At 34.5% G+C, this 27,120-nt stretch overlaps 4 protein-coding genes across 7 annotated transcripts; 3 read left to right on the top strand and 1 right to left on the bottom strand.

Moving 5' to 3' along the window:
* The first annotated feature begins 1,242 nt into the window (after window positions 1-1,242).
* On the top strand, window positions 1,243-7,315 carry LOC140965526 (amino acid permease 6). 2 transcript variants are annotated; one of them, XM_073425586.1, is made up of 7 exons: window positions 1,243-1,468; window positions 1,602-1,835; window positions 2,692-2,785; window positions 2,906-3,123; window positions 3,351-3,493; window positions 6,329-6,556; window positions 6,661-7,315. In XM_073425586.1, the coding sequence occupies exons 1-7, from the start codon at window positions 1,363-1,365 to the stop codon at window positions 7,084-7,086; spliced, it is 1,449 nt and encodes a 482-aa protein (XP_073281687.1). In that variant the 5' UTR covers window positions 1,243-1,362; the 3' UTR covers window positions 7,087-7,315. The 2 variants fall into 2 exon arrangements, with proteins under 2 accessions (XP_073281687.1, XP_073281697.1); XM_073425596.1 differs by having other exon boundaries at window positions 1,331-1,468; window positions 1,588-1,835.
* Window positions 7,316-8,474: 1,159 nt separating this feature from the next.
* LOC140965514 (RNA-binding KH domain-containing protein RCF3-like) lies at window positions 8,475-17,088 on the bottom strand. 2 transcript variants are annotated; one of them, XM_073425573.1, is made up of 8 exons: window positions 16,956-17,088; window positions 11,266-12,063; window positions 10,495-10,911; window positions 10,138-10,392; window positions 9,648-9,959; window positions 9,361-9,440; window positions 9,162-9,276; window positions 8,475-8,965 (listed from the first exon to the last, which is right to left on the bottom strand). In XM_073425573.1, exons 2-8 carry the CDS (start codon window positions 12,028-12,030, stop codon window positions 8,822-8,824), a joined length of 2,088 nt encoding a protein of 695 aa, XP_073281674.1. In that variant the 5' UTR covers window positions 12,031-12,063; window positions 16,956-17,088; the 3' UTR covers window positions 8,475-8,821. The 2 variants fall into 2 exon arrangements, with proteins under 2 accessions (XP_073281674.1, XP_073281682.1); XM_073425581.1 differs by having other exon boundaries at window positions 9,162-9,273.
* A 1,536-nt stretch (window positions 17,089-18,624) lies between these two features.
* Window positions 18,625-21,759, top strand: LOC140965503 (inositol-tetrakisphosphate 1-kinase 3-like). The gene is made up of 4 exons (XM_073425563.1): window positions 18,625-19,003; window positions 19,767-19,821; window positions 19,976-20,008; window positions 21,469-21,759. The coding sequence occupies exons 1-4, from the start codon at window positions 18,897-18,899 to the stop codon at window positions 21,631-21,633; spliced, it is 360 nt and encodes a 119-aa protein (XP_073281664.1). The 5' UTR covers window positions 18,625-18,896; the 3' UTR covers window positions 21,634-21,759.
* LOC140965484 (inositol-tetrakisphosphate 1-kinase 3-like) lies at window positions 21,450-23,544 on the top strand. 2 transcript variants are annotated; one of them, XM_073425551.1, is made up of 6 exons: window positions 21,450-21,589; window positions 21,768-21,928; window positions 22,126-22,233; window positions 22,328-22,504; window positions 22,710-22,765; window positions 23,167-23,544. In XM_073425551.1, the coding sequence occupies exons 2-6, from the start codon at window positions 21,898-21,900 to the stop codon at window positions 23,341-23,343; spliced, it is 549 nt and encodes a 182-aa protein (XP_073281652.1). In that variant the 5' UTR covers window positions 21,450-21,589; window positions 21,768-21,897; the 3' UTR covers window positions 23,344-23,544. The 2 variants fall into 2 exon arrangements, with proteins under 2 accessions (XP_073281652.1, XP_073281657.1); XM_073425556.1 differs by lacking the exon at window positions 23,167-23,544 and adding an exon at window positions 22,892-23,051.
* Window positions 23,545-27,120: the final 3,576 nt, after the last annotated feature.

Below are 27,120 nucleotides of genomic sequence, written 5' to 3'. Positions count from 1 at the left end.
TCATTTTATTTCCTCACTATCTTCAAAGACCAAATTTCTATTTTCTTTCTATTTATTGTAAATTTCAGATATATGATTATACAACTACGAATACGATGAAAATTGAGAAAAAAATGAAATGGTTGGACTAACAAGATCATGAAATTACTATTGAATTAATATTTTTTTAATCAAGAATCATACATGTTTTCGTTACTAAAAATACAAAATAATAATGATATTGTAAGTCGGGGCTCACAAATTATTTGAATTTTGATTGGTTTAAATAATGTTATAACAATATTTATAACAATATTGAGCAAAGAGAAAATATCAAAAGATTCAAATATTTTTAGAGGAAAAATGTTTAATTTTCTGAAAAATTAATAAAATAAAACTGAAATAGCCGTACTACATGAATTATTAATAATTGTAGCAGTGATGAGATTAAAAACCGACCTCGAAAAAAAACAAATGTCAAAAATGGGAACTTTTTTTTTGTTTTTGTTTTTTTTCCTAGCCATTATCAATCCCTCACTTTCAATGGCTTTCAATTACCTTCCAAAATGCCAAAATTTGTGGCTGCCCAAAAGTTGAAAAAGAAAATGTGAATAAAAGTAATAAGCATAAATATATTTAATCATTACTTTATTAATTACTAGATCTTGTTAGGTCACATTTGACTCTACATTGAAATATATCATCAATATCACTATAACATTTTGAATATTTTCAAGATATAATCATGACAATTTAACACAAATAAATTGACCATGAAAATGAGGGAATTTTTGAGTTTTTTATTACTCCAAATTTCCAAAAACACCAATAGTGTAGATTAAAGCTCAAAAACATAATTCATGCACATGTAACATCTCTTGCAAGAATACTAATATGCCTTAACAATTTCGTTTTGATTTAAGTTATATATTTTAAAATTAATATAATATATTATATAATCGAGTCACAACTCTTCTAACAAGAACAATTATTGAGTCTCAATATATATATATAGTAGGTCTATTGTGAGACGGTCTCATGAATCTTTATCTGTGAGAGGGGTCAACTCTATCGATATTCACAATAAAAAGTAATACTCTTAATTATCATAAAAAATAATATTTTTTCATGAATGACCCAAATAAAAGAAACCCGTGAGATCGTCTCGCACAAATTTCTGTTATATGCTTGTACACAAATGTTTTCACGTGCCTTGTTTTGTCTTGTGTACTATTATTACCATCATCCATTCTCCAACAATTATTCTTAAAACTTTGACTTTGTTACATTAATCTAATTTCACTCCAAATATCGTTGCACCCTCCCTCCCACCTTATATTATCCCTTCATTTTCATAGCCCAAATTAATTCCACAACCCAAAAATGGCCGACGGCAAAGATTTCAACAAACACTCCATGGTCATAGAACAAACCCCACAATCTCAACCATCCAAGTTTCTCGACGACGATGGCCGACCCAGAAGAACTGGTACATATACATACACTCTCCTGTATATATATATGTGTTTGTGTGTGTGTGTGTGAGTGTTGTTGTGTTTTCTTTTTTTTTTGGGTGGGTTTAGATTTTGATTTGGGGGTGTGATGAAGTATTTGAACTGAAGGGACACTGGTGACTGCGAGCGCCCACATAGTGACGGCGGTGATAGGGTCCGGCGTGCTGTCTCTGGCGTGGGCGATTGCGCAGCTGGGGTGGGTGGCGGGGCCGGCGGTGCTGATGGCATTCTCGTTTATCACCTACTACACTTCGACTCTGCTCGCCGACGGATACCGGGCGCCGGGTCCCGTGAACGGCGCTAGAAACTACACTTACATGGATGTTGTTCGTGCTCATTTAGGTACTTTATTACTATATAATATAATATAATATAATATGTGTGTGTATTTATTAAAATCTTTAATTTGTGTGTTCTTTAGATTATGTGAAAGATTGATTTTTATGAAAAATATTTTTTTTATGGTAGAAATTATAATAATTTCTGGAAAACTTTTACTTTTGTTTTGAAAACGGACACTTTTATTTATGATATGATCGTGTTTTTTTTTCCTTAAGTTTTTTGGTTTCAATTCCCAATAAATTAATGTAGTCAGGCAATCCCCCAGCAGCTATTAATAATGACGCGTACGTCAAGTGTTTTTTGGTTCCGTAACAATCTTTGATTATAGGTCATGCAAATTCAATGAAAATTCAAATTTCACGTAACAATTTTGTGATATTATCGTTTATAAAAAAATAATTTTTTATTTAAAAAATATTTTTTTCAATATAATTATGAATCATATCAAATTATATCACAGATATAGAACATTCATTTTCTTTTTATTTTTTCAAATAAAATAAAATATAGTTGCCAAATGCCTAACAAATCATTAGTAATGAGAAAGTTGAATAAAATTATTACTTTAGTCTTAATGGGTCATTGATGAGTCGAAGCATGACTGAGGATTTGGGGGAAAAAAGTCATATTTCATGTTTATAAAATTTTAAATATTTTTTTATAATATTAGATTTAAATTTTATGGTAGAATTATATTTCGTCTCGCATCGAATTTATTGATTTTTNTTTTTTATAATATTAGATTAAAATTTTATGGTAGAATTATATTTCGTCTCGCATCGAATTATTGATTTTTAGCACTTTTTTTTAATTAAATTATCATTATAATAATAATAATAATACTTTTTTTTTGTAGGCGGTTTGAAAGTTCAGCTATGTGGGCTGGCTCAGTACGGCAATCTTGTTGGTGTCACCATTGGATACACAATCACTGCATCAATTAGTATGGTGTAAGCAAATTTTTTTTTTATGACATTATATAAGAAAAATTAAATATTTTTTATGTGTAGAATTGATCATATATTGGTTTACCATAGTATATATAATCATTTTGAATATTTTGATTTTAGAGCGGTGAAGAGGTCGAATTGTTTCCATAGACACGGGCACGATCACGCAAGGTGCTCGATATCGAACTACCCATTCATGATCATATTTGCAGCAATCCAATTAGTTCTTAGCCAAATACCAAATTTCCACAAGCTTTGGTGGCTCTCAATTGTGGCAGCCGTAATGTCATTTGCTTACTCCACCATTGGAGTTGGCCTCTCCATTGCTAGGGTTGCAGGTAAGTTATATATACATGTACTTATAAACAACACTTGATCACACAAAGCGAGTCGAGTTGATCGTAAGTAAGTAATATCTGATGTCATGTCACGACGAAAACTTAAAGTGAGAAAAGAATCGACTAAGACCAGAAACTTTGAATATAGTTAATTCGGACATTTGATCACACAAAGCGAGTCGAGTCGATAGTAAGTAATATATGATGTCATGTCACGACGTGTGTAGGCGGTGCACATGTGAGGACTAGTGTAACGGGGACAAGTGTAGGAGTGGACGTGGCTGGTTCAGAAAAGGTTTGGAGAAGCTTTCAAGCCATTGGAGACATTGCATTTGCTTATGCTTATTCTACTGTTCTTATTGAAATCCAGGTATTATCACTTTCTATTTTAAATATTTTTTTAATAATTATTATTCTAAGAAATTCAAAATACTACGATATTATTGGAATTTTTATAAGGAAAAATAGAATTATTACGTTAACTAATAATTATTCTAACCCATAGTTTTAAATTTTTATAATAATAATTTGTTGAGAACATGTTGATTTATCAATATACATGAAATTCAAAGAAATATCATGAAAAATATAATTTTTATTTAATAAATGGCTAAATATTTATTACTTTAATGTTCTCATCGAGATGAAAAGATTTATACACGAATCACGAAAAATAGATTGGCACACTCTTCAACTCCTAGTAGCACTAATAAAACAGGCAGAGGAGGGTGACTTATAACTCGTCGTAACTCGTCATTTTTCTCGGGTTATAAAATTATTGACTTAATTCGTCTATTTTATGTGGTAGAGAAAGCTCGTCTCACGAATAATACCAATTTTCTATGAAATTTGTCCCGACAAACTGACATGTAATTTTTGGATCAATAAATTGTCTGCTCATCTCACCTATTTTATTCGGGGGACGAGTAGATTCTACGAGTCTAGCTGTTTTTGATAGCTCTATTACTTAGTATATTTGCTAATACATATTATTATTATATAAAAATTAATTAAAATATTTTAAATATAATAACTAATATAACTTAAATTTTTTATGTTTTTTCAAATATATAAAAAAAATTAGAAATTTTAATATAATCCTCATAATCATGCAATAAATTAGATATAGGCCCAGCCACTTGGATGTTTCCATGCATGAGTCAAAAGGATATAAAATATTATCGAGCTTTTTTAATACAATAATTTATAATAATTAAATTTTTCTAAGCTGCTCGATATTACTGAAAGTTTATGGATAAAGTTTTAATATAATGTATCAATTAAGAGTATTTTTCTACATAGATTGATATATGGGAAATTTACCTTAAACGCAATCTTTGGTTAATTACAACGATAAGAGAATTAATTAATAAGGTAAATTAATACTGAAATAAAAGGATGAAACAAATGTAATATAAATAATACAATTCAAATGATAAACAAAAAATTGTTTGGATTTCGGTTAACCTACCTCTTGATCTTCTCTAATGATTGATTTTAATTTTTTAAGTCATGTTTTTTACGTGATTCCTTAAACTATCATTATATTCTGTCGAGCTATATTAAACTAATTCAACAACATACAATAATCAAATGTCTTTGTCTTAGATTACATTAACGAACTTTGGAATCTTCTAGATTTCGAGTTTCTGTCTATGATTATCAACATGTACCCAATTTCGTATGGTCTATGTAAGTTGTAGATCAATGCATTATGTTACCCTAACATGTTATAATATCTGCTATCTGTCTCGATGATAACAAATAAATTGACTTCGAAGTTGATCATGCTCCAAAAATACAATAAAAACCAATAACATAATCAAGTGTGCTCAAGAATAAAATTCAATCTTCAAAAATCCATGCAAAAAAATTTCCTTCTTGAGTCGATGGGGCTGTCTAAATTACCGCCCAAGCGCGACTTTCATTGTCCTCGTCTTTGAAACTTCTTTCGGGCGAGCTGGGGCGGTAACAAATTAGTGCCCTAGTCTAGTGCGAGCAACTCTGTTCCAATCCTGAATTTTGCTTAATCAACTTGCATTGGGGTGGTAATAAATTAAAGTACCGCGCTAGCGCACCTAGCACAAATCAAGGTCTTGATTTTCATGCTCTCGCGCTTGCGTGGTCATGAGAAAACACCGCCCTAGCGCGACATGTTCTATCCAGATCTTCAGCTTTTCATCTGAACTTCATTATTTTGCTTCTTTACACACGTGAGGAAACGACCATATGCACCAATTATGACTAGGAATGAATAAAATGTAGACTCAACATATCAAATATGCAAAAACGAACTAAAAACAATACAATAAAATATGAAAAAACGATACCTATAAAGAAGGTAACCGTTAAATTATATATTATTATTCTATTTGTCCGAAATATATATTTTTTTATTTATCATTACACTCAAAATACAATATTTTTTTGTTAACTCAATTTTTATGTTTTGACAATATTCAATTAACAATATTATTCTATATATGATCGCAATTTCTTTTCGAAGAATATGTAATAAATTGACTAAAGGTACATTTGGTTGATGAATTTGAAACGATAGATTTCGAATTTATGATATCGAATTCTGCGATTTAACCCATTCAAATAATTTTTAAATCCACTTTTATATTAATTTAAATATTTTTTTGACAGTAGTTATGATATCAAATTCTTTCTCTATATATTTTTTTATTTACAATAAATAAATATTTATGGAGATAAATTTTTTTGTGCCTGGTATTTTATTTTATAATGATATTAAGTTATATAAAGTAAATAATAGATTAATTATTGTTGTTTAGAGATGTTACAAACGAGGTTGTAGGACTAAACGTTTGCGTCATTATCAAAAACTATAGTTGGTGATAACAGTTTAAATCACACAAAAATCGCGTCATGTTTAAATTGCTTACTACTTTACCAAGAACTATAGCTAGTGGTAATAGTGAAATTCAAATTTTTTTAAATCGTACGGCAGTTTAAACGTCGTGTTTTATTCACTGTATTAGCTTAGAAAATTATTGTGGCAGGCTGTAAAAAGGTAATATTTACTTATTGTAAACGTGATTGGTATTTTTTCAGTATTCCGACTCTTTGCCTCTTGAAAAATGTATTCACGATAGTATAATATTACAAAAAATTTCAAAATATGGATTTTCATGAGGTCCTCGTTATTTTCATGCTATATTTTAATGTAAATTTTTAGGACACAATAAGATCAGAGATCCCAGAGAACAAGGTAATGAAGAAAGCTTCGTTTGTGGGAGTATCTACCACAACATTGTTCTACATGTTGTGCGGCTGCGTCGGGTATGCCGCCTTCGGGAACAACGCACCGGGCAATTTCCTCACTGGTTTCGGGTTCTATGAGCCTTTTTGGCTGATAGATTTTGCTAATATTTGCATTGTCATTCACCTCGTAGGCGCTTATCAGGTAAAATCCCCGACTGGATTCAGATGCTTTTTCATGTAACATGTTCATATATAAATTTTCCTACCAAAATGGAATTTTTGACAGCTGATTAAATCATGAAACAGGTCTTTGCGCAACCGATATTCGGGTTCGTGGAGAAACTATGCAACACGAAATGGCCGGAAAACAAGTTCATCACAACAGAACATGCGATAAACATCCCATTAGTCGGGCCATACCATATCAGCTTCTTTCGATTGTTGTGGCGAACAGTGTACGTTATAGTAACAGCCGTGGTTGCCATGATATTCCCATTTTTCAATGATTTCTTGAGCTTGATCGGGGCTGCATCTTTCTATCCGTTGACGGTGTATTTTCCGATAGAAATCTACATATCACAGGCCAAGATACCAAAGTATTCCTTCACATGGATATGGCTAAAGATACTGACTTGGGCTTGCTTGTTCGTGTCTCTGGTCGCAGCTGCTGGATCCGTACAAGGGCTTGCGCAAGAAGTGAAGAAATACAAGCCTTTCAAAACTCAGTCATGAGTCTTTTGTACTAGTATTTTATAACATGATGATCTTATTATGTATGGATCCCATAGTACAACACTCTTTTGGTATATATTTTTGCATAACCTAAAACATAAAATATTGACATATCCAGATGCTCATTTATCAGAGGTCATGAAAATTACATAAGCAAGATTCATATGGTTTTGTGAGGTAACTTATAGGATAACTTAATATCGAGTCCAATTATTCATATTTATTTTCACGTGTGAGGTCTATAAGGATACATTGAAACTACACCACCTTTGCTATGCAATGGTGGGGCCCAATGTTTTTGTTTTGTTGGATGTGTAGTGATCGACTTAGAATAGAACTTATGAGAATAAGTCTCTTGTGATACGGTATCACGAATCTTTATCTGTGAGACGGATCAACCCTACCGATATTCACAATAAAAAGTAATATTCTTAGCATAAAAAGTAATATTTTTTCATGGATGATCCAAATAAGAGATCCGTCTCACAAAATGAAACCCGTGAGACCGCCTCATACAAATTTTTACCAACATATGAATGATTAATGTCTTAATGAGATTCTACGGTTGGAGATATTACTCACTGCAACTCCAAGGGTTATTATTGGTTGAGACCGATGCTCGACCCACGTAAAATTTGTTATTCTCAAACAATGATGGTGTTATTAGATATTAAGCTGGCCTTTACTCATCTGTACACGTCTCAAGTATGTTGATGTAAAGTCGAAAGAATTTTAAATTTTCAACTGGATTCCTAAATTGTTGATCAAAAACGAAAACAGAGGTGGTATTAGATCTCACTATCATAGGTTCAAAAATCTGGATTGAATTTAGGAATGTCAATTCGGGTGGGATGTCAATTCGGGTGGATTAAGTCGAATTGATCAATAGTACTATTCAAAAAATGTTCAATCCGAACCCGAAAACTCTCAACCCGAACCCGAATCAACCCGATTTATTTTAATCTTTTTTAAAAAAATTAAATAAAATTCAAAAAATAATAATAATAACAAAATCTTTCTCATATATATGATTTAAATGTGAAAGTCCAATTATAAAAAAATAAAACAAATTTACTAAATCAAATAAACAATTGATTAAAAAATAAAAAATGTTCAATATAAATATTAAATTATGAAAATTTACGATATAAATATACAATAAATACTTTTTTAGACATGCAGTATATAAAAATTTAAGTAATATTTATTCATTATATGTTTTTTTTAAAAAAAAACCGGGTTGATCCAAACCCAACCCAACCGATCATTTTTTTCGGGTTGGTGAGTCGTATCTTATTTTGACCCCCTCAATTGAATTTGAGAAATTAAATTTGACACCCCTCCAGGGAAAAAAATGAGTGGACAAACAAAAAAAAAAGTACCAACACTCCAAACCAAAACAAACTCTACAAATAGCTCATCCACATCAACGAAGAAATAGATGATCTACAGCTTGCAAAGATTGGGATTTTTGCACTAGTTTTCAGCTCGATCTACATCAATACCAAACGAACAGTCTAGGGGCCCTATCCATGTGTCCGATAACAAAAGATCGATTACTTAGCTAAATCATAGAGCTCCCTCAAATTCTTACCAATTTGAAGTAGAGCCTCCATTTTTTTGCCAAGTATATATTATATATAAGAAAGATGCAGAAATGGACTGCCAAAAACAATCTTTGTGATAAAAGCATTTGCAGTCAATATGAGCCAGGGAAACACCATCTTATCACTGTTCAAGATCCTTCAGTCTCACTCATTACAAAAGCTTGAATGAGACTCTGTGCAGCATTTGCCTGTTCTGGTGTCCCGGATATTCTAATCATGGTTTCCGTTGCCCCGGGCATTGAATCAGAGATGATTATTTTAGCTTCGGATATCTGGAAGGACAAGACACTTATTTGATTACTTACTTTTCTCCCTGAGAAGTGCAATTACTTTGACTAAGCTTAGAGAGCACTCTATTTCAAAAGGAGTTTGAGAACAAACCTCCTTAGGCCTTATTCACAAATAACATACAAGACAAGAGAAAATAAACAATAAAGTGGGAAACACAGGCCGTATTAACATGCATACCTCGAGAATTTGTCTCAGACATCCACCATCCTCTCCATAGATTGCAGGAACAACAAAGCGAGGCACAACAACTTCCACACTCGTGCTTGTGATAATAGCTGGCTGATGTCCTCTACTTGGTGAATAAAAAAAAACTCCAAATTAGAATCCACGAGAAATTAGGCGAGTAGATTATTTGTGACAATTTAGAAGGACAAACCCTGGAAATCCACCAAGTCTTCTTGGAGGAGCTCCTGGATAGTTTGGGAATCCCATAGAGCCAGGACCTTGAACAGGTCCCTGCACAACAGGAAAGCAAGAACATGAGCAAGTTCCATCTTTTTCGTGGAATACCACAGCAAATGAATGTCAGCTTTAGAATTAGGGCAAGGCAAAAAAACAATATTTAAGTTTCTGTGCAATAACTTGAATGCAGATGGCATGATTGGAAAAGATAAAGTTTTATCTTGCAAGTTTGCTACAAAGCTATGACATAAAGGTATTTACCGGAGGCCCCCATGGTCTGGGAAAATCATGTGCAAAAGGTGGGCGATCGTCAAGCGGATCAAAACCACCATGTTGAGGTGGACCACCAGGACCATCAAAGTTGTTAAACGCTGGACCTCTAGCAGAGAACGATCCAGGAGGTGAGAACTCCCTCCTTCCCATGTACGATGGAAATGGAGGCATCACTTGGTCCATAAATGCGGGATTGGGAGGGTGACTCAGTGGTGGAAATGCATCTCGAAAAAAATGATTTCTCAACCTTGTTGTTATTTGCAATAGAGCTTCTTGAACTACTTCAAAGTCCCCATTTACCTACAGAACAATTAATGCAAGAAAAATACCTGAAAAATCCTATTCTTCATTGTATTATAACACGGATGTAAGATGCCAAAATATTGTGCCACATCTACATCACAATGTAACAAGAATATGATATGCAACTCTCAAGAAATGGCAGCCCAAATATCAACATCATGCATTGCAGTTATACCTGAACTACTTCTTCATTTTCTGAAGCACAGTTTGGGATCTGGTCTTTACCCAATATACGGATATAAGCTCCAGTTGACTTCCTCATCTCAGAAATAACAGAGCCACCCTTTCCAAGGAGACAACCAATTTGATTAGAGGCGACAAGGAGTTTGGCTATCATAACTTTCTCTTTGTTCTCAGGGGCGGCTCTAAATATTCTGGATTGTACTTGAAGTAGTGCCTCTTGGGGGGCAGATATTCCATCATTGGGGTGCTGCATTTAATGGAGTTCAAAGGTTGCAATTTATTAATATATACAATCTGTTAGAACTGGCAGAGAAAAAAACACACAAAACCAAGTTAAAAAAACTCATACAGCTGGGCCAGATATAACTATTATGCGATCCTCTGAATCACCCACACCATCAAGGACCTTGATCTCACAACCAGTTTCATGTTGAACTGTCTTCACTATAGAACCTCCCTTTCCAATTACCCCGCCTACCTTCTCACCGCTACACAACAACCGGAAGCTCAGGATTTCAGGAGGAAGATTCATTCTGCCAGGAATACTGACCCCAGCATCATGAAATCCATGAGAAAAAGGCGGTCCATGTCCATGAAATGGACGGTTGGAAGATGGAAATCTTTCCTGCCTAGAAAGACCAGAGGAATGAGATGATGGACCACTAACATTGGCCGAAAGAGAGTCCTCATCACGAAGAAAACAATGAAGCAATTGCTGGGATACAGATTGAAGAGCTTTCCTAACAGCATCAATGTTTCCGGATATCTGCCACAGTTTTGAAAGCATATCAATTCATCAAATCAATACTAAATCTATTCCAAACCTTATTTAATCCAAGAATGCAACTCACTCATTTCATTAAAGATTCAGTTGGTCATAATCCATGTGTTTTTAGTCCCTTCACATAATGTAAATGAACATAAGACAACAGTACCAAGAGGTTTCTCTATAGAAAGGTAAAATAATTACAAAGACACACTTCCTAGGTAAAGCTGATGCTCAAATTAAGTGTCAAGCATTGACAACTGCTACAAGTGCTGCCGAAATAGTTCACTGAGTGATCATCAAACAGTCTTTACATAGTAATATCTAAAGAAAAACAGAAGTACTTAGAATTACCTGGACGAGTTCATCAAAAGAAGATGCACAGGAAGGTAGTTTGTCCTTTGGAAGAATCCGAATCTGCGCCCCACTTTCAGATGACATTTGTTTAATGACGCTGCCAGCTTTCCCTAACAGGCAGCCTACTTGACTGGAGAAGACAAGTAACCTAACAACAGATGAAGCCTGCTTATTGCTTTCTTCATCTGTCACTGGCAATCCATCAATCAATTTATCAAACACAACCAACAAAGCTTTCTGAACGGCTGAAGTCTCATTTTCCTTCTCCGCTTGAGAATGGTCAACCGGAACAGACAGCTTGTCTTCATTAGTTTCCCCATGTTCATCTGGATTATCACCAGAATCAGAGATTTTTGTCTGCTCACCATCTGGATCATCACCCGACTCAGTGATTTTTGTCTCCTCACCATCATCAGGCTTAACCTGTTCGCTCACAACTTCGCTATTCGCGTCCTTGTCCTTGTCCTTGTCCGGCCCAGCTATAACGACGACTCTTTCATCACATCCAGGCACAATTTCCTCAACATGGACCATTGCTCCAGTTTCCAGACGTATTTGAGCTATATTGCTACCACCTTTGCCAATGACAATGCCAATTTTGGAAGCAGGGAAAAGAAACCGTATAATGTTTCTAGCAGAAGATCCTCTAGAAGGTGTGTGATCAGAACCTAGTGCTGCTGATTTTCGCCATTTCCTTCTAACATTGACCTCTGAAAGAGACCGCTCATTTGGCCTCTTAGAAGGTGTCACCTGACCAGACATTCCGAAGAACTCACCCCGAGAAAACGGTAGCTACTGCAAAGTATGGCAAGAGCTAAAATCAACATGAAGATTACAAACAAAGTAGTCAAATGCAATATCTTCTAGCAAACCACTTACATAGTAATGAGCATTGAGAAAACTGAATATACAGACAAATCATGTATACTTTTTAATTGATGATAATCGAATACGAAATCAGCATAGAAATGTATGATAGGAGGACAAGACATCCAAACCATTCAAAGATTTTAATGGCAACCTAAATTCCTAAATGTTACACATACAAAGTACATAGTTGATGACTTAAACTTGTATAGGTCATCATCCAATTAGAAGTCAGCTAAATAGCAATCCTTCAATATCTTTGTATAGTGGTGCCAAAGTTGCAAACTGTTGATTTTCTCACAAAAAGAGTTTCATCTCCATTGTTCATTCAAAATTACCCTTGTTTCTTCTTTCCACAGCTCAAAATAGTAGTTACTATCACTAACTTCTGCAATATTTTGTATTTTTTCTCTTCCAAACATATTAAATTTCATGTAGATGTTAACATTTACAGGAAAAACTAAGTGAACACAATTTCCTTTAAAATCTTTACCAAAGAGATTATGTGAGATCTTATAATTATTTGTCGCTCTTACAAGCATCTAGATTATGGACGTGAAGAATACTGGGAGAAAGTGAAGAAAAAACCTATCTAATCCAAGAGATCTTATTTATTAAAGAAATAAAAGCTATCCTCCATTCACCCAATCATTTCGCTGCTTCAACTAATGTTTATGTTATGGGCTTTTATGGGTAGTAGTGATAATGGGCTGGATTCAAATAGAAAATATATAATAAATATGTGTTAGAATTAAATGGGATGATGTTAGTTATCTTGTGCATGAGAATAAAAAGGGGTATAGGGTAGTTATTTGGATAGAGATGTGTATTTTGTTACGGTTGTTTCTAGCAATGCTAGGCAGAGACAAATTTATTCTCTTAGAGTATTTTCTGCTCTAGGGGTCATTCTCCTTGTGAGAATTGATCATTTCTGGTGTAATTTTCTGTTTTAGTGAATGAAATTATAGTTTCTTTGTATCTGTGGTTTGAGTTCCTAACAGTTTCCCAAAAGGTCGAGCTCCATGGAATTCCTTCTAATGGGAGACACGTGAATTTGACTTGCCAGAAACCAACTAAGCATACCACATTGTTACAAAGTTACAAATTCGACTCATTCTTCAACCTTACAAAAGATTACCTCATAGAATAAGCATCAAAATTACACAGGTTCTTCTCATTTTCATGCAACCTTCACCATCGATCTTTCAATTTCCATGAGCCAGCATCAAAAGTACATAGATTCTTCTCATTTTCGTCAAGAAAGCAAAAGGCCGGCAATGTACTGCAAATGAAAACCTTCACCTTCTATCTTCCAATTTCCATACATTCTAAAGTCATTGTTCACTCTTTTACCGACCATTATCATCTAATTCACGACACTCACAACAAGAGTAAACAAAAACTATAAAAACAATATTCTCTCTACCCTAATTTTTTTCTGATTGGTCACAAGTGATTCATCATTCAAAGATGACCAGATACGCCCTAATATCTATTTTCTCAGCTTTTGCAAGGTGTTCTTTAGTTATATAATCCACAATCGTTTTGTTCCACACATACCATATCCAGAATACTATCTATCTATTAAAGCTCTCCTTAAGCTTGAGTACTCTACCCTTCATTACTTCCTTTAATTGGGCTTAGCAATTATTTAGTACAAGCTAGTGATAAGGCTAATCATCCTTAAATAGCTAATTTCACATTAACTAATTCTTAGGTTTCAGGGAAATCCAACTTCTGTCAGTGAGTATGTATATGATTTTGTTTGTACGAAATTCTTCACTATATCTTACATCATGAGCTCCCCATGTTCCGAGGATTAGCAGCTTTTATCAACCTAATGTAATAGTTTCAGGTTCGCGTGAGTCGTGACTATTCACAGCACAACTAAATTTGGACTTCATTTTTACTGCTTAGTGTTCAATATATGTTAACTCGTTCCATTACCATCCAACTGGATTCCTTCCAATGCAAGCTACACTTTTTACCAACCTCTATTTCCAATAAAATAATATATCTTTCACTTTTCTAAATTTTGATACGGGCAAGCATTTTACTTCTAAGTATAATCTAATCCTTGGGATTCTCAAGTTTCTACACAAACTTGTACGCTGGTTAGACAAGCTACAGACTCTATCTCTTTCCAGCCGAACTTAAATCCAAGAGTTTGGGGCCCAAATTGGTGGATTAGGATACAACATAGTTGTCAAAAGCGCAGCGAAGCGCATTACTTCAAAGCGCACGACTTCCATTAAGCCTGTGTTTTTTTGTGCTTTAGAGAAAGGCATTTTCCAAAAAAATTCGGATAGAGGTGAAATTTCATTTTAAAGTGATATTTCTTCTCTGTTTACCCAAAAAAAACACATAAACCCCAACATAGCGACGGCTTGTACCCCCATCACCTCTATCCTTGTGTCATCTCAGCCATTTGTTCTCGCATTTTCATATTTGATTGATATTTGAAAAACGAGGATGCTGATAATTTCAATATTTGATATCTTATGTTTCATTTTTTTTTAAAAAATGAATTTATTTTTATTTTTTAGAGTATTTTGTTTATTGCATGTGACTTTCGTAAAGAACGCTTGCTTCGCTTTGCGCTGAAGCCTTGGGACACTTGAGTGCTTTAATGTGCCTTGCGCTTTTGACAACTATGGGATACAATTACTATGGTTAGACATACACTTAAAAGGTAGCACCATGCCTATTAAACAACACATTCTAAATAACTAGAGAACATATAAAAAATGGTCAAGCCTATAACAAATACGAACACTACTTAAACCATACCAGGTAAAGTGTGCGTTATAAAGTGGGGAATTGCTTATCTCCAATTCACTAATTAATTCATCAAATGATCTTATAATCCCACTGATCTTAACACTGTTTGACGTTTTATCAAAAGGTTCAATTGCATTAAATCCCCAATTATGAGCCATTCGTCACCACAAAGTAGACCCAATGTTGTTTATCCCAAAATTCATCATCCCTAATGCGTGAAGCGTGCCCATTCACCCTGGTAACATTTCCCACAACTTGGATGCTATATTTTCGGGAAATTGTCCCTATTTAATGTTCTTCAAAAGGACCTTTATTGAATAATTTGGTATCCCTTCTAGAGTCAGACTTCTTTAAGCGGATGTTAATTCATCTCCTCTTTTTCCTTTGTGATCTTCGCCTTATCTATCAATCCTCATACTCGGGAAACCTTTGATGGTAAATTTGTTATTTTACAATTATAATTCCATCCTTACCGTTATAGCGAGATTCCAATTCTTGATCAATTCTTAATTTGGTAAATACGGCAAGGTTGAATAATAGACCAACAAGTGCAATTCTTAAAATGATTGGAAAATAAGGTAAGGTTGAATCCTTGGGCAACCTGCGCGGATCGTAAACTGATTTGGTCAATAAGGTATGATCTAATCTTGGGACACCTTGTGTAATCCATCAAATAATTTGGGAAATAATGAAAGGTCATACGGAAATACACACATGATAACAAGGCTCTACAAATTTGACAAATAAAGATGGTTGAGAAAACAATTTGTGTCTATGTTGGCCAAAGGCCATGAACTAGAAAAAAAAAATCTATCATTAAAGTGGTGCTATCATTAAAATTGAATAGTTAAATTTATATAACATAACAGAAAAGGAAAATTTGTCTCAAAAAAGTTACATGGGGAAAACACGTGATTTTTGGCTCAAAAAGATTAAAGGGGCAAACACGTGGAAAACAAATTTAATAACAAAAACACGAGCTGCACAATTAAATTTACAAATCTGACAGTTCAAACTTCAGATGATTAATCAGAGTTGAAACATAGAGACAAAGAGGTTAATAATAATATTTTATAGGCAGCAAATTCCACTTATCTTGACGCACAGTTAAACCACATAAACAAAATAAAAGCCATTCAGTTGAAAATTAGTATTGGTCATCACATCTTACATACGTCTGAGGTTTTCAAAATGGGATAACTTGATTTAATTTTTCAAATACGAAAATACACGTGTTTTATTCCAATATATCTACATTCCCCTTCTGATGGATTCTCTCACTCTCTCCTACAACGTATATGGATAAAAAAAACTTGCATTTCTATTCCTAATATAACTTCTAATGCTAATACCTTCTCGTCATGTTCATTGATCATCAAATCATTGTGTCCAATGGCGTGAAAAAGGCACTCAGAAAATTAAAATTAACAAAAGGAATCTAAAAGTAAAACACAGAGTGACTCAGTGCCACAAAATATTCCAAATCAATCTTGCACTCATTCAACTTACATCATTCACATCCATCTATCTTACTACAAGTTTAGACCAGTTAGAATGAAGGATATTCTCCAGACCAAAAGGCTCCACGGCACTGCCATCCAAATATTTTAGAGCCGTAAACACAGAACCTTCTGTTTGCAGTATTACAAAAAAAATTTATGCCAATTCCTTGGTATAACGTATAAGTAAATCCAACCACTCTAAACCCACACATTTTCCCAAATGAAAAACCAGTCCAACCCACATGTTTCAGAAATGAAAAACCACCGATACGAACAATTTTTTACGCACTAAAATTACATTCTTCTATTCTTTTAGGAAAAAGATTCGAACTTTAGCATATAAATACATACAAGAATTCAACAGGAGCCGTATTCACAGGATCTAATCATCAGCTTTATTTAAAAAAAAAACTGATTTTTTTGTACGACTAAGCATTCAATGACGCATGAGCACACTGACTATGTTCACATATCAGAGCAAATAATAGCTGAATTGCAGGAGTCAATCCAAATGAAGCAAGAAAATTTGCGACTTACAGCAGTAAAGTTGGCCTTGAATTATCGGGGGTTTTGACTACATACGAGGAGAATTGCAATATCGTCACATGTAACCCTCCATGCTCTCGGAGCAGATTTTATAGCGCATAGTGGGTCGGGTCGGGTCGGGTCGTTGCATGACCACTTGTGGATTATACGAATATCTATTTTATTTTATTATGATATCATAAAATTTTGCATTTCAACGAAAATTTTATTTTCTTTTATAATCTGATTATGATATTTGATCATTTGATTTGATACATAATTTTATTGAATGCATATTTGTTTAGGTCATGGGTATGGTTTTATATTTCCTTAAGATCACATTATTCTTATTTTGAGTTATATTCCAACGTTTTAGCGACTTGAAGAAATCGTTTCCTATAGTTAGTGTTTCAAATCGTGCTATACTTTACTCAAACAAGTATCGTTTGTAAAAATTATTCAAAAAATACATGCATTAAACACATGTATGAAAAAATAGAATAAATCTAAAAAAAAACATACGAGACGAAATAATCAATATTTGTTTAACAGGTATAATCGGAAATAAGCATTTGTTATATAATCAATCACAAATGACATGTTCGCAATCTATATTCCGATCTGGTTAAATTCATTTTCATAGCATATGTTATATAATGAGTTATATTGATTGTAACCATGACATGCCTATTCCTCCTAACAGAAGATAAGGTCTAGCACAAAAGACTTACATGAGTGAAAAATATTTGATAATTAAGAAACAAATACTCTATCCACTGAGCTTCATGTAATTTGCATTAAATATATATAATTATTAAAATAGATGATTACACCGAAAGTCAATTACTGTAAGTGTCTCAAACATAATAATATAGTATATATAATATAGATATAAATTTTTTTAGGAAAATATGGATAACTTTTAATGGTTTTTTTAATTACATATAAAGAATATAGAAAAGAATTTTTTGTACCGAAAAGAATAAAAACATGTGCTAAAAAAAAGACTAAAACTAGTTGGAATTTATAATTTTTTTGAGTTAGACAAATTAGAATTTTGTTATTAGAAAAAAGAGTGAAGATATGAATCGTCGGATGGGCGGCGCGTGGAAGCCCAACGCAGCTTTTCTAGGATCCTTCTCCTCTCTACGCGTGTTGGCTCGTATGTCTATTTTATATTATTATATTTTTGTACGTGTTAGTCTGTTTATATAATATTTTTTATAATTTATATTTAATATTTAAATAAAAATTAAAATATAATTATAAAAAATAACTAAATATTATAATGTGATTTTGAGATATAAATTAAAAAAATAAATATTAAAATAAAAAAATCAAAATAGAAATTAATTTTGTAATTTAATAATTACGAAACAAAGATTCTATTTGCACATGTAATTCACATTAAAATTTTAATATTTTATTAGGTAAAAATTTGTGTGAGACGGTCTCACGGGTCGTATTTGTGAGACGAATCTTTTATTTGGGTCATCCATGAAAAAATATTACTTTTTATGCTAAGAGTATTATTTTTTATTGTAAATATGGATAGAATTTACCCGTCTTACTGATTGACCTGCTCATTTTATTAATATGAATAATTATTAAAACAGATTTTAATATCCGAAAATTAGTTATCTTAATTACCATTTTCTGACTAATCCGTGTAACGCTGTTCTTGAAAATATTCGACATTTAATCCATCTGAAGAAATCAAATCTTAATTTCAAACAAAGAAAGGTAATCAAAGGCATTGCTTCTTTGGAAATAGCAGATTGAATTTCGTGTGAATTTGAAAATGAACAGAATCTGAAGATATACGTATGCAGCAGGGGTTGCGTTTTGTTTATACACACGCTAGTGTAGATAGGTTTTGGGATGAGGATGATGGGTGAAATAGCGTGTGCTCATGGAGGAGGGGTGGAAGAACAGAAAATGTAGAGGAAGTATATGGCGTCGCCGGTGCCCGTGTTGAATGCGGCAATGGTGGTGGGTTATGCTCTTACATCTAAGAAAATCAAGAGTTTTTTGCAGCTCAAGCTTGAACGTTTAGCAAAGTAATTCGATTCATTCGTTTCTGTTGAAAGTGACATGATTTTTTTGCATGCGTCACTAGAAAATATATGTTTCTGAGCTGTGTTTAGAGTTCGGGTTCAAGTGATTTTGATCTGATTTTATCCTGGATATTAGTGTGGTTTATGATTAAACATGCCCTGTGAGTTGGCTTTTTGATTTTTGAGATGGTTTAATGAATGATATATGGGGTAACTGTTAGTGCGGACGTTGCTTCTGGTTTTTAAAATTCTGAATGTAACTATTATTGCGGATGTTGCTTAAGTTTTGTGATTGAAAATTTGAAAGTTCTTATACGATATTTTAAGCGGAATTTTCTATGTTTTGTCATTGGGGTTTTCGCAGCTCGTCTTGTACTATTCTTGATCCGTTCTTTATCGGAAAGCTTTTTGATGATATATATGTCTTTGACATTTTCATCTGTGCTCATGTGCATAGTTAACCCCAGAAATAAACCAACATTTGTCTTTTTTGGATGTTTGGATTTGGATTGGATTGGATTGGAATAAAATGATGTAAAATACCTGTCTTGGTTTTACAGCTTGAGCTGTCATTTCATTCCGGAGAAAAGAGAAAACTATATAATATTCTACAAGTTTTCGGTGATGGCTCTAATCAATTGCCAGTGTATTGTGTTTTTTTCCTTAATTTTATTCATGAAACTAGACTCACTCTTTTAACTGTTGTGGAATATCTGAACCCCTGTATACTATCATTATCTAAGTATGTTTTGATTTCAAAATGCAGGAAGAAGAGAATCGTATTTGTGTCTATCGATCCAGTAGACCCCTTTCAGATCAAGGTCCTTTCGACGTTGTCTTGCATAAAGTGAGTTGTTCTATGCCTTTTTGAACGTGCTTTTTTATTTTCGAATTGAAATTTTGCCATCATGCCTATTTTCAGATTCTGTCCATTCACTGTATCCATAAATCTTACATGCTTAAATTGTAGTGCAGTTATCAGGAAAGGAATGGCGGCACATACTTGAGATTGGTCTCATCATTTGGTATTTTATTCTATATTTAGCTAATGTAAATACCTTCAAGAAATATCATAGATGTCCGCATCTAGCTATTTAGGCAACTTCATGGCAGACATTGATGATACAGATTGGACTCAAGTTGTCAGCGATTCGCTGGCAGCCTGATGTCTTTGGCTTTTTAAGCTTATTATCTGAAAAATTTGCAGAGTGATTTCCTCGCTCCTCTATAGTAAATCGTGACTTGATAATTGAGGTTGGAGCCTCAAGATTCCAGCTTTTAGAGGGTGTTCTCCTTCAATGGGATATTTAGCAGATTTGCAGCAGGTTGAGGATTCCTGGTTTTATCATTTCAGTGATTGTTTTCTTCAAGGGTTACCAGTACAGGCTACAGATTTTGAGGAGATGTCTAAACCTTGTGTGTTATAATCCTTTATTTTTTTGGTGTTATGGATATTTGTGAATTTATATTCTTAATCGATGTATGCTACAAGAAGATATTTCGCCGAATTTCCAGTTGGGACATATAAGAATAGTTAATATATATACTGTGTATAGCCATTAAAAATCCTTGTAGCTTATTGATACCTTAAGGTTTGGATTTCTTAGATACTCATATGTCTAGGATGTTTTTGTACATGTGTGCAATATATAGATAGCTTTCAAAGAAGATCAGTATAAGAAAACCAAGTGTTGTGATATCCACAGCTCAAATGCTATGAGGGGTTTAATATGTAAAATAAAGTTCCTTTTTCCTCTCTTGAAGTATTGGTTGTTTAACTCATAATCTTAACAATGGAATCAATCATACTGACTGCTACTCCTGTATGTTTGCTATAAGATAATTTTCCTGTTAAAAAAAGGATCATTTTAACAGTTTTGTTCATCGCTTTCATTTGTTAAAGTGTGATAATAATTCAATTGCAGAAACGCATTCACTTTTTGTTCAGTAATCTTGGAATTTAGTCTGGATCAAATGACTGTATCTTCTGTGCTGCATTTTGGAGGAAAAAATTTGCACTATAATTTTCTTGTCAGCTTGAAGGTTTACGAAAAAGAGACGAATGCCTTTTAGAAGCATACTTCTTGATCTTCCAGCATATTTATCACCATACATGGTCCCATTTTGTTTTAGAATGTAACTTTTGTTGGATTTTTTTTCGATCATGATTAATCATCACTCATGGGAGACCAAGCTAGCGCTTGACCAAATAAACCCAGCTAAATCATGGACGCTTACGGACTGAAGCAGTGAAGAAAGTGTTGTGTCTATGAAAAATAAAGTGTTTGTGGCTATCATATTGCTTAACATACTTGCAAAATTTATGGTTTGCCCAACTACTTTTTCGTCATAAAAATTGTATAATATATTTGGTTGCACAGGAAATGTATACCTTGCTTGAATATACACGAACATATAAGAAGGTTCTGTTAAGGGTCCCCTCTAATCATTGTTTACCTTTGCTGAAGGATTACAGGCAGGCACATCCAGAGGCAACCGTTCTTGATCCTCCTGATGCCATTCAGAATGTTCACAATCGTCAATCCATGCTTCGAGATGTTGCTGACCTGAATCTTTCAGACCCCTATGGTAACTTTACAGATGAGCCTTCCGCTCTTTCTTTCATGGCTTAAATTCTTCCGTTCTTTTGGTTGAGGGGTAGTGTTTGAACACATAAGGATTTTCAGGTTTTTTAACGTCCTTATAGTGAATAGTTTATGCAAATCTTCCTCCATTCAATTTTTTTACTGTTTAAATCTGTTTTCAGACTTTACCTAATCCAGAAATGTCTCCTCAGCAAAAGCTTTATCGTAAGGGTTTTCAATTTTTTTTCAAGAACTGTTGGTGTCCCTAAACAGTTGGTTATCAAGAAAGATCCAGCGTCCATTCCAGATGCAATGAACAAGGCTTGTTTAAGGCTGCCCATTGGTATGTTATCACAAGTTGTGTCAGTTTTAACTCGGGTGCACTCATTTCACCAGCATCATATTTATGCAAAATTCAAACTGTTCACTGGATTGCCGAAATTCTTACTTTTGTGCAGTTTGGTATATGGATTTGAAATTTAGTTATAATTTTGTCCTCGTTATTACTGTATATTTTATATCAATCCACACGTATTTCAGTGGCAAAGCCTTTGGTTGCAAAATCACATGAGTTGTCTCTTGCCTATGATGTGAGCTCCCTCCAGAAGCTGGTACCCCCACTTGTTTTGCTGGAATTTATCAATCATGGTATGAGATCATAGTCCATCTTGTGGTTACTAACATACTCGATGCTTTGGAGGAAAAATTACATTGCATGTGCCTTTCCTATTCAATTTTGTAGGTGGTGTACTCTTCAAAGTTTATGTTGTTGGTGAAGCTATAAAAGTTGTTAGACATTTCTCCTTACCTGATGTCAGTAAGCGCCAATTGTCAAATAATTTCGGTGTTTATAACTTTCCAAGAGTATCTTGTCCCGCTGCATCAGCTGATGAAGCAGACTTAGACCCCAGTGTTGCAGGTAATCACTTTTGACCCTTTGGACTTTTGGGTGCCAAAATGCGTTTCTTTCAGGGCTCCGTGAAACAATCATCCATTTTTAACTCAATTGATCATTGTATGAGTTAGTGACTGTGTTTTTTCTTTCTTGTTGTTTTAAATCTCCTTTTTACCGAAGCCTTTTTGCTCAAAGAGTACTCAACTTTAGCTTTACCTTCTCTCTGCAGGGTCTCCTCCAGGCCCATTACTGGAGAGACTAGCCCGGGAGCTACGACGCCGGCTGGTACTCCATTACACCCTTTCTTTTCAAGTTGTGTATTAATGCTCTTAACGATCGGATTAATCTTTGAATGTTCACTGCTCTTGTTGGGATATTTACATAATGATATAGTATTGTAAATTTTTTAAGGGTCTTCGCCTGTTCAACTTGTATACAATTCAAGAACATGGAACTCAAGACAGCTATTATGTAATCGACATCAACTGTTTTCCAGATATGCCACATTCCTACGTATATCCTTGATCTTCTTACGTCATGGCAGTCTACCTACAAGTCGAAGCCGTGTGATGACAATGAAGTTTCATTTCAAAGATGGAAACAATTTTTGGTGGCTGTAATATAGTTTTAGATGTGCAAGAGGTTGCAACTTCTATGGTTCTTACAGGCTTGTGTATCATATGCAGGATATGGGAAAATGCCCGAAAATGAGCATATATTTACGGATTTTCTATTGGACTTGGCACGAAGAAAATAGGGAGTTAAGGCTGGCCAAAGGGGTGCAATTGCCGATTGAGCCTGTTGTTACAAAATGTTATGCATCAACAGAACGTCGAAAATCAACTGGACGAAAGGGACACTAAGAACCGTGGCTCTTGCATTGTGGAGTCGCAAGTGCCTGCTGTTGTGCATTTAAGGTGCAGAAATATATGCAATCCTTGGCTGTTGTTTTCATCATTTCGGGAAAAAGTCAAGTTCTTGACTCTGTAAATCCAATTTTCTTCAAAGATTCATTGTGGACGTGTCAGGCATGTGATCGTGTCAAATATGGAATGATCTAACTTTTTTTTGTCACGCGTTGTGTGTCGGATTCGATTGTTTGTTATAGTTCCATCAATATGACTTCAAAGCTAAAAATATAAACTGATGAATATGATGAAATTATAGAAATAATCTATGTACAACATCAAATTTAATTATGTTTTTAATATCTTAAACAATATTTTTACAAGAAAGTTGGAGAAATATGTCAAAAATTAAAGAAACTAGAATGTTGGAAATTGAAAATACACGGACAAATTACTGAGAGAATTTGAAGAAGTTTTGATGTAGTTTTTTTTATTTTTTGTCTAGCCTCTTTTCTAATTCTTCCTTTCAGCTTTTGTTCCACTCCACCGAGCAGTTTGGCCATCTTCCACGATCGTTCATCGTGAATTGTGAATCAACTCCTCACATTGTATTCATCAACTGATCTCTTCATGTGCTTGCCCACTGGGCTCTTCATATTTTAAGGGCTTCATTTGGACTAAACAATTGTCCCTAGCAAATTTGGGTCACTGGCCAATGTGGCGAGCAATTTGGTTAATTCGATCCATTGGGCTAATTTGGGTATATTTGAACTTGTTTGTTGTGTCCAATTCTTCAACGATTCAGCCCATCGACGCCTACTGTTGTGCCTGAAGAAAATGCCGCACGCCGTCGCTAGCCCCTCGTTTCTTGATTTCTCTAATCTTCCTAATGGCTTTCAGCGTCTGAGGCCACGACGTTCCCTGCTCTGGCTATTGCATCAACAACGCCCGTAGCTACAGCGGACGACACCTTCACGTGGCGACGCTCTTCAGAGTTTGTTGGATCTTGCTCGAGCCTCAATGAATTCCATTTTTCATGTAGCTTAGGTTCTTCTCCTCTAGGGCTCTATGTTTAGGCCTTCCATCTATCAACCGCAAAAATTCCAGGGACAGGTAACCCTTTGAATCCTTTTTTAGTCCGAAAAGTGTTGGACTTAATTTGATAATGCAGCGAGGTGCCTAATTTTGGGTACACGTCTTTTGTTGTCATATTGATGTGGATTCTCTAGAAATATTTGGTAAATGAAAATTATAATTGACATTTAGTCCTTTAATCCCCTTCGCTTTGATGATGTTTGTGTCTCTAAGTGTTTGCATAAATACTCGAAATTCCTAAGTCTCTGAGATGAACTTCATACACGTGGGTCGTACTTTCCGATCCATCAGTCGTCCTGTCTGATCCTCGTGTCATAAGACTATATAAAATGTTCTTAATGGTGAAAATTTTCAGTGGTCGTCTTGTCTGTGATGTAAGGTGATTTGCATGTTCTATATTGTAGGGACGTCTAGTGATTTTCTTTTAGGCACGAACTCTTCTAGCTATAAGGTCGATCCTCTCTCAGTAGCCAAGAAGATGTCAAATCTTAGGGTGTTTCCTTATCCCGACTTTCTCATATATTTGCAAGTCAAAAGACATCCCTGAGGACTCCACCTTGGTAGAAGTCTTCAACACAATCATTGATCCTTCTTACAATCAAATTCTTTTATCCACCGAAAGCACCAACCTATTATTCCCTCTATTTACTCTCGAGCCTAGTTCTCTGTTGTTGAATCACAGAGTGGCGCCACCTTTTGAGTATTTTAAGTTTAAATCTTTGCTACGGGGCGATATCAATTAGAATACTTGGGTAGATCGATTGAAAAAATTTGATGGAAGTACCTGGCAGAAACAAGGTTTTTACCAATTCATTCAAATGTCTACAGTTGACACCACCTTTAATAAAGACCTCCTTTAAGGTGTTATCAGGTTGTGGGCTCCTCCATGTAATTCATTTATATTCGCTTGTGGTCTTATGTCTGTTACTCTGCAAGATATATATTAATTCACAAGCCTTTCACTTCTTGGGAACGACTTTACTAGTCTAGCCGAAACTCAAGATTTACCCCAACTTTGTGAACAATACTTAAATTCTTCTTCCTGTTCCCATGTAATCTGGTCTTGGTGTGCCCTTAAACGAACTTCCCCCAACAGCGAGGAATGTATATCTTTTATGTGGGTTTTGATATACAAGTATCTTTTTTTCCCTCTTCTGATAAGCCTACCATGAAATATTTGGCTCTTGCTAGGTCTTTGAGTACTGTGTATGTCCATGGCCTTGGCATGATGTTCTTGGGGTCGCATTATCGATGGTTGAATGTTGTTGTGAATGATGCACTCATATCCAAGCTTAACGGTATCATGTGGATTCTCCAAATGTGGTTGTTTTGTTATTTCCTCGAATTGAAATCTCCTCCGGGCTCTCGTACTGAACATTTGTCGTGGAAGGATCTCATGTCTTGCCAGAGTGACTTTATTGTTGCAGAGACTTCTTCCTTCATTCAGTCTTTACCTTTTGATCGGCCAACCTGTCGTCCAAAGCCGATGTATCATCCATCGTTGAGGTTGTCTGTGATACCATCCTTCACCCTAGATTTTTAGTGTGTCATGGGACCTCCCCTCATGACCAGAGACTCATTCATTCAAGTTTTACAATCCAGCATTGTATCCTTCCAAGTTAGTTTTGTGCCCGAGACTCCCTTCCAGTACCGTATATCTGCTCCACTCTATCAATGACACGATGAAAATGGAATTTCCCACAAGAATTTTACCTCGCTATCTCTTATTGAGTTGTCTGAGCAAGCGAAATTCTTCAAGAATCCTATCGTCGAAAATCCTATTTCTATGTATTTTGATTGGTGGGCTATGAGATATACTTCTCTTGTCCCCGAAGCATTAAAAATCACAGGTACATTTATTCATTCTTATTCCCTTTCTTCCTCCATCTCAATTGCACGATGTTTTAAATACTCTGCCATCAATGTTCTCAGCCTTTCAAGACTTGAGTTCCACTTATTCGGAGAAGTTGATTCATGTGAGAGACTTTAAAGCACAAGAAGAGAAATGGGATGGTATGATGTCAGAGAGGAAGATCGCCCTAGGAACTCTACAACAGAAGAACAAAGAGTTTGACGCTGATAAGCTCAAATATTTTAAAAATTTAGGGATTTTAATTATGTTTATCTAGACTTTTTATCCTTAATTATGAGCTTAATTGAAAATAATTGTAGATTTGAATAAAAGAGGAAAAATGATTAAATTTGGAAATAAAATAAATTTACAAGACTTCAAAGGAAAAAAATATCAAAAGAAAAGAAATAAAATATTCTTATATTTTATTATCTTGATATTATTGAAGTTTTGGAAGAAAAATATGTGCATTTCTTGATAAAAAATGAAGCCTCATCTTTGAAAATAAAATCTACAATCTTATCTACACGGTTTAAGTTTGAGATGGGCTTAAAAAGAATTGAAGGAGGAGGCCCATTTAGAAGGATAAAAGGGAGGCAGAAGCGTACAGAGAGGAGAGAGCTGTAACAGCAGAGGAAGAGAGAGGAAGTGCATAACAGAATGCTACAGTGAATCAGCAACAGCGTGGAAGAAGAATTGAAGGGAGGAAGACTGAAGGCAGAAACATGAGGAATTCCTCAGCACATGCCAAATCACTGAGAATTCATTTCATTCGACCTTCTCAACTATGTTTTCTTAATTAAATTTAAACATGAATTTGCACTTTTGTTTTCAATTTATGGAGT

Source organism: Primulina huaijiensis, chromosome 2 (assembly GCF_012295235.1).
Source record: "Primulina huaijiensis isolate GDHJ02 chromosome 2, ASM1229523v2, whole genome shotgun sequence".
Lineage (NCBI taxonomy): Eukaryota > Viridiplantae > Streptophyta > Magnoliopsida > Lamiales > Gesneriaceae > Primulina > Primulina huaijiensis.
This window is presented reverse-complemented; position numbering and strand designations above follow the sequence as displayed.

Excerpts from the sequence above, each read along its gene's own strand:
- LOC140965503 (XM_073425563.1), top strand. The coding sequence starts at position 18,897 with ATGGCGTCGCCGGTGCCCGTGTTGAATGCGGCAATGGTGGTGGGTTAT. Across the intron at positions 19,004-19,766 it reads AAGCTTGAACGTTTAGCAAA|GAAGAAGAGAATCGTATTTG; the intron begins GTAATTCGATTC and ends TTCAAAATGCAG. Across the intron at positions 19,822-19,975 it reads TAGACCCCTTTCAGATCAAG|TTATCAGGAAAGGAATGGCG; the intron begins GTCCTTTCGACG and ends ATTGTAGTGCAG.
- LOC140965514 (XM_073425573.1), bottom strand. The coding sequence starts at position 12,030 with ATGTCTGGTCAGGTGACACCTTCTAAGAGGCCAAATGAGCGGTCTCTT. Across the intron at positions 9,960-10,137 it reads AAAATGAAGAAGTAGTTCAG|GTAAATGGGGACTTTGAAGT; the intron begins GTATAACTGCAA and ends ATTGTTCTGTAG. Across the intron at positions 9,277-9,360 it reads AGACTTGGTGGATTTCCAGG|TAGAGGACATCAGCCAGCTA; the intron begins GTTTGTCCTTCT and ends TTATTCACCAAG.
- LOC140965484 (XM_073425551.1), top strand. The coding sequence starts at position 21,898 with ATGAACAAGGCTTGTTTAAGGCTGCCCATTG. Across the intron at positions 22,234-22,327 it reads GCTGGAATTTATCAATCATG|GTGGTGTACTCTTCAAAGTT; the intron begins GTATGAGATCAT and ends TCAATTTTGTAG. Across the intron at positions 22,766-23,166 it reads GGGAGCTACGACGCCGGCTG|GATATGGGAAAATGCCCGAA; the intron begins GTACTCCATTAC and ends TATCATATGCAG.
- LOC140965526 (XM_073425586.1), top strand. The coding sequence starts at position 1,363 with ATGGCCGACGGCAAAGATTTCAACAAACACTCCATGGTCATAGAACAA. Across the intron at positions 1,469-1,601 it reads TGGCCGACCCAGAAGAACTG|GGACACTGGTGACTGCGAGC; the intron begins GTACATATACAT and ends TTTGAACTGAAG. Across the intron at positions 1,836-2,691 it reads TGTTGTTCGTGCTCATTTAG|GCGGTTTGAAAGTTCAGCTA; the intron begins GTACTTTATTAC and ends TTTTTTTTGTAG.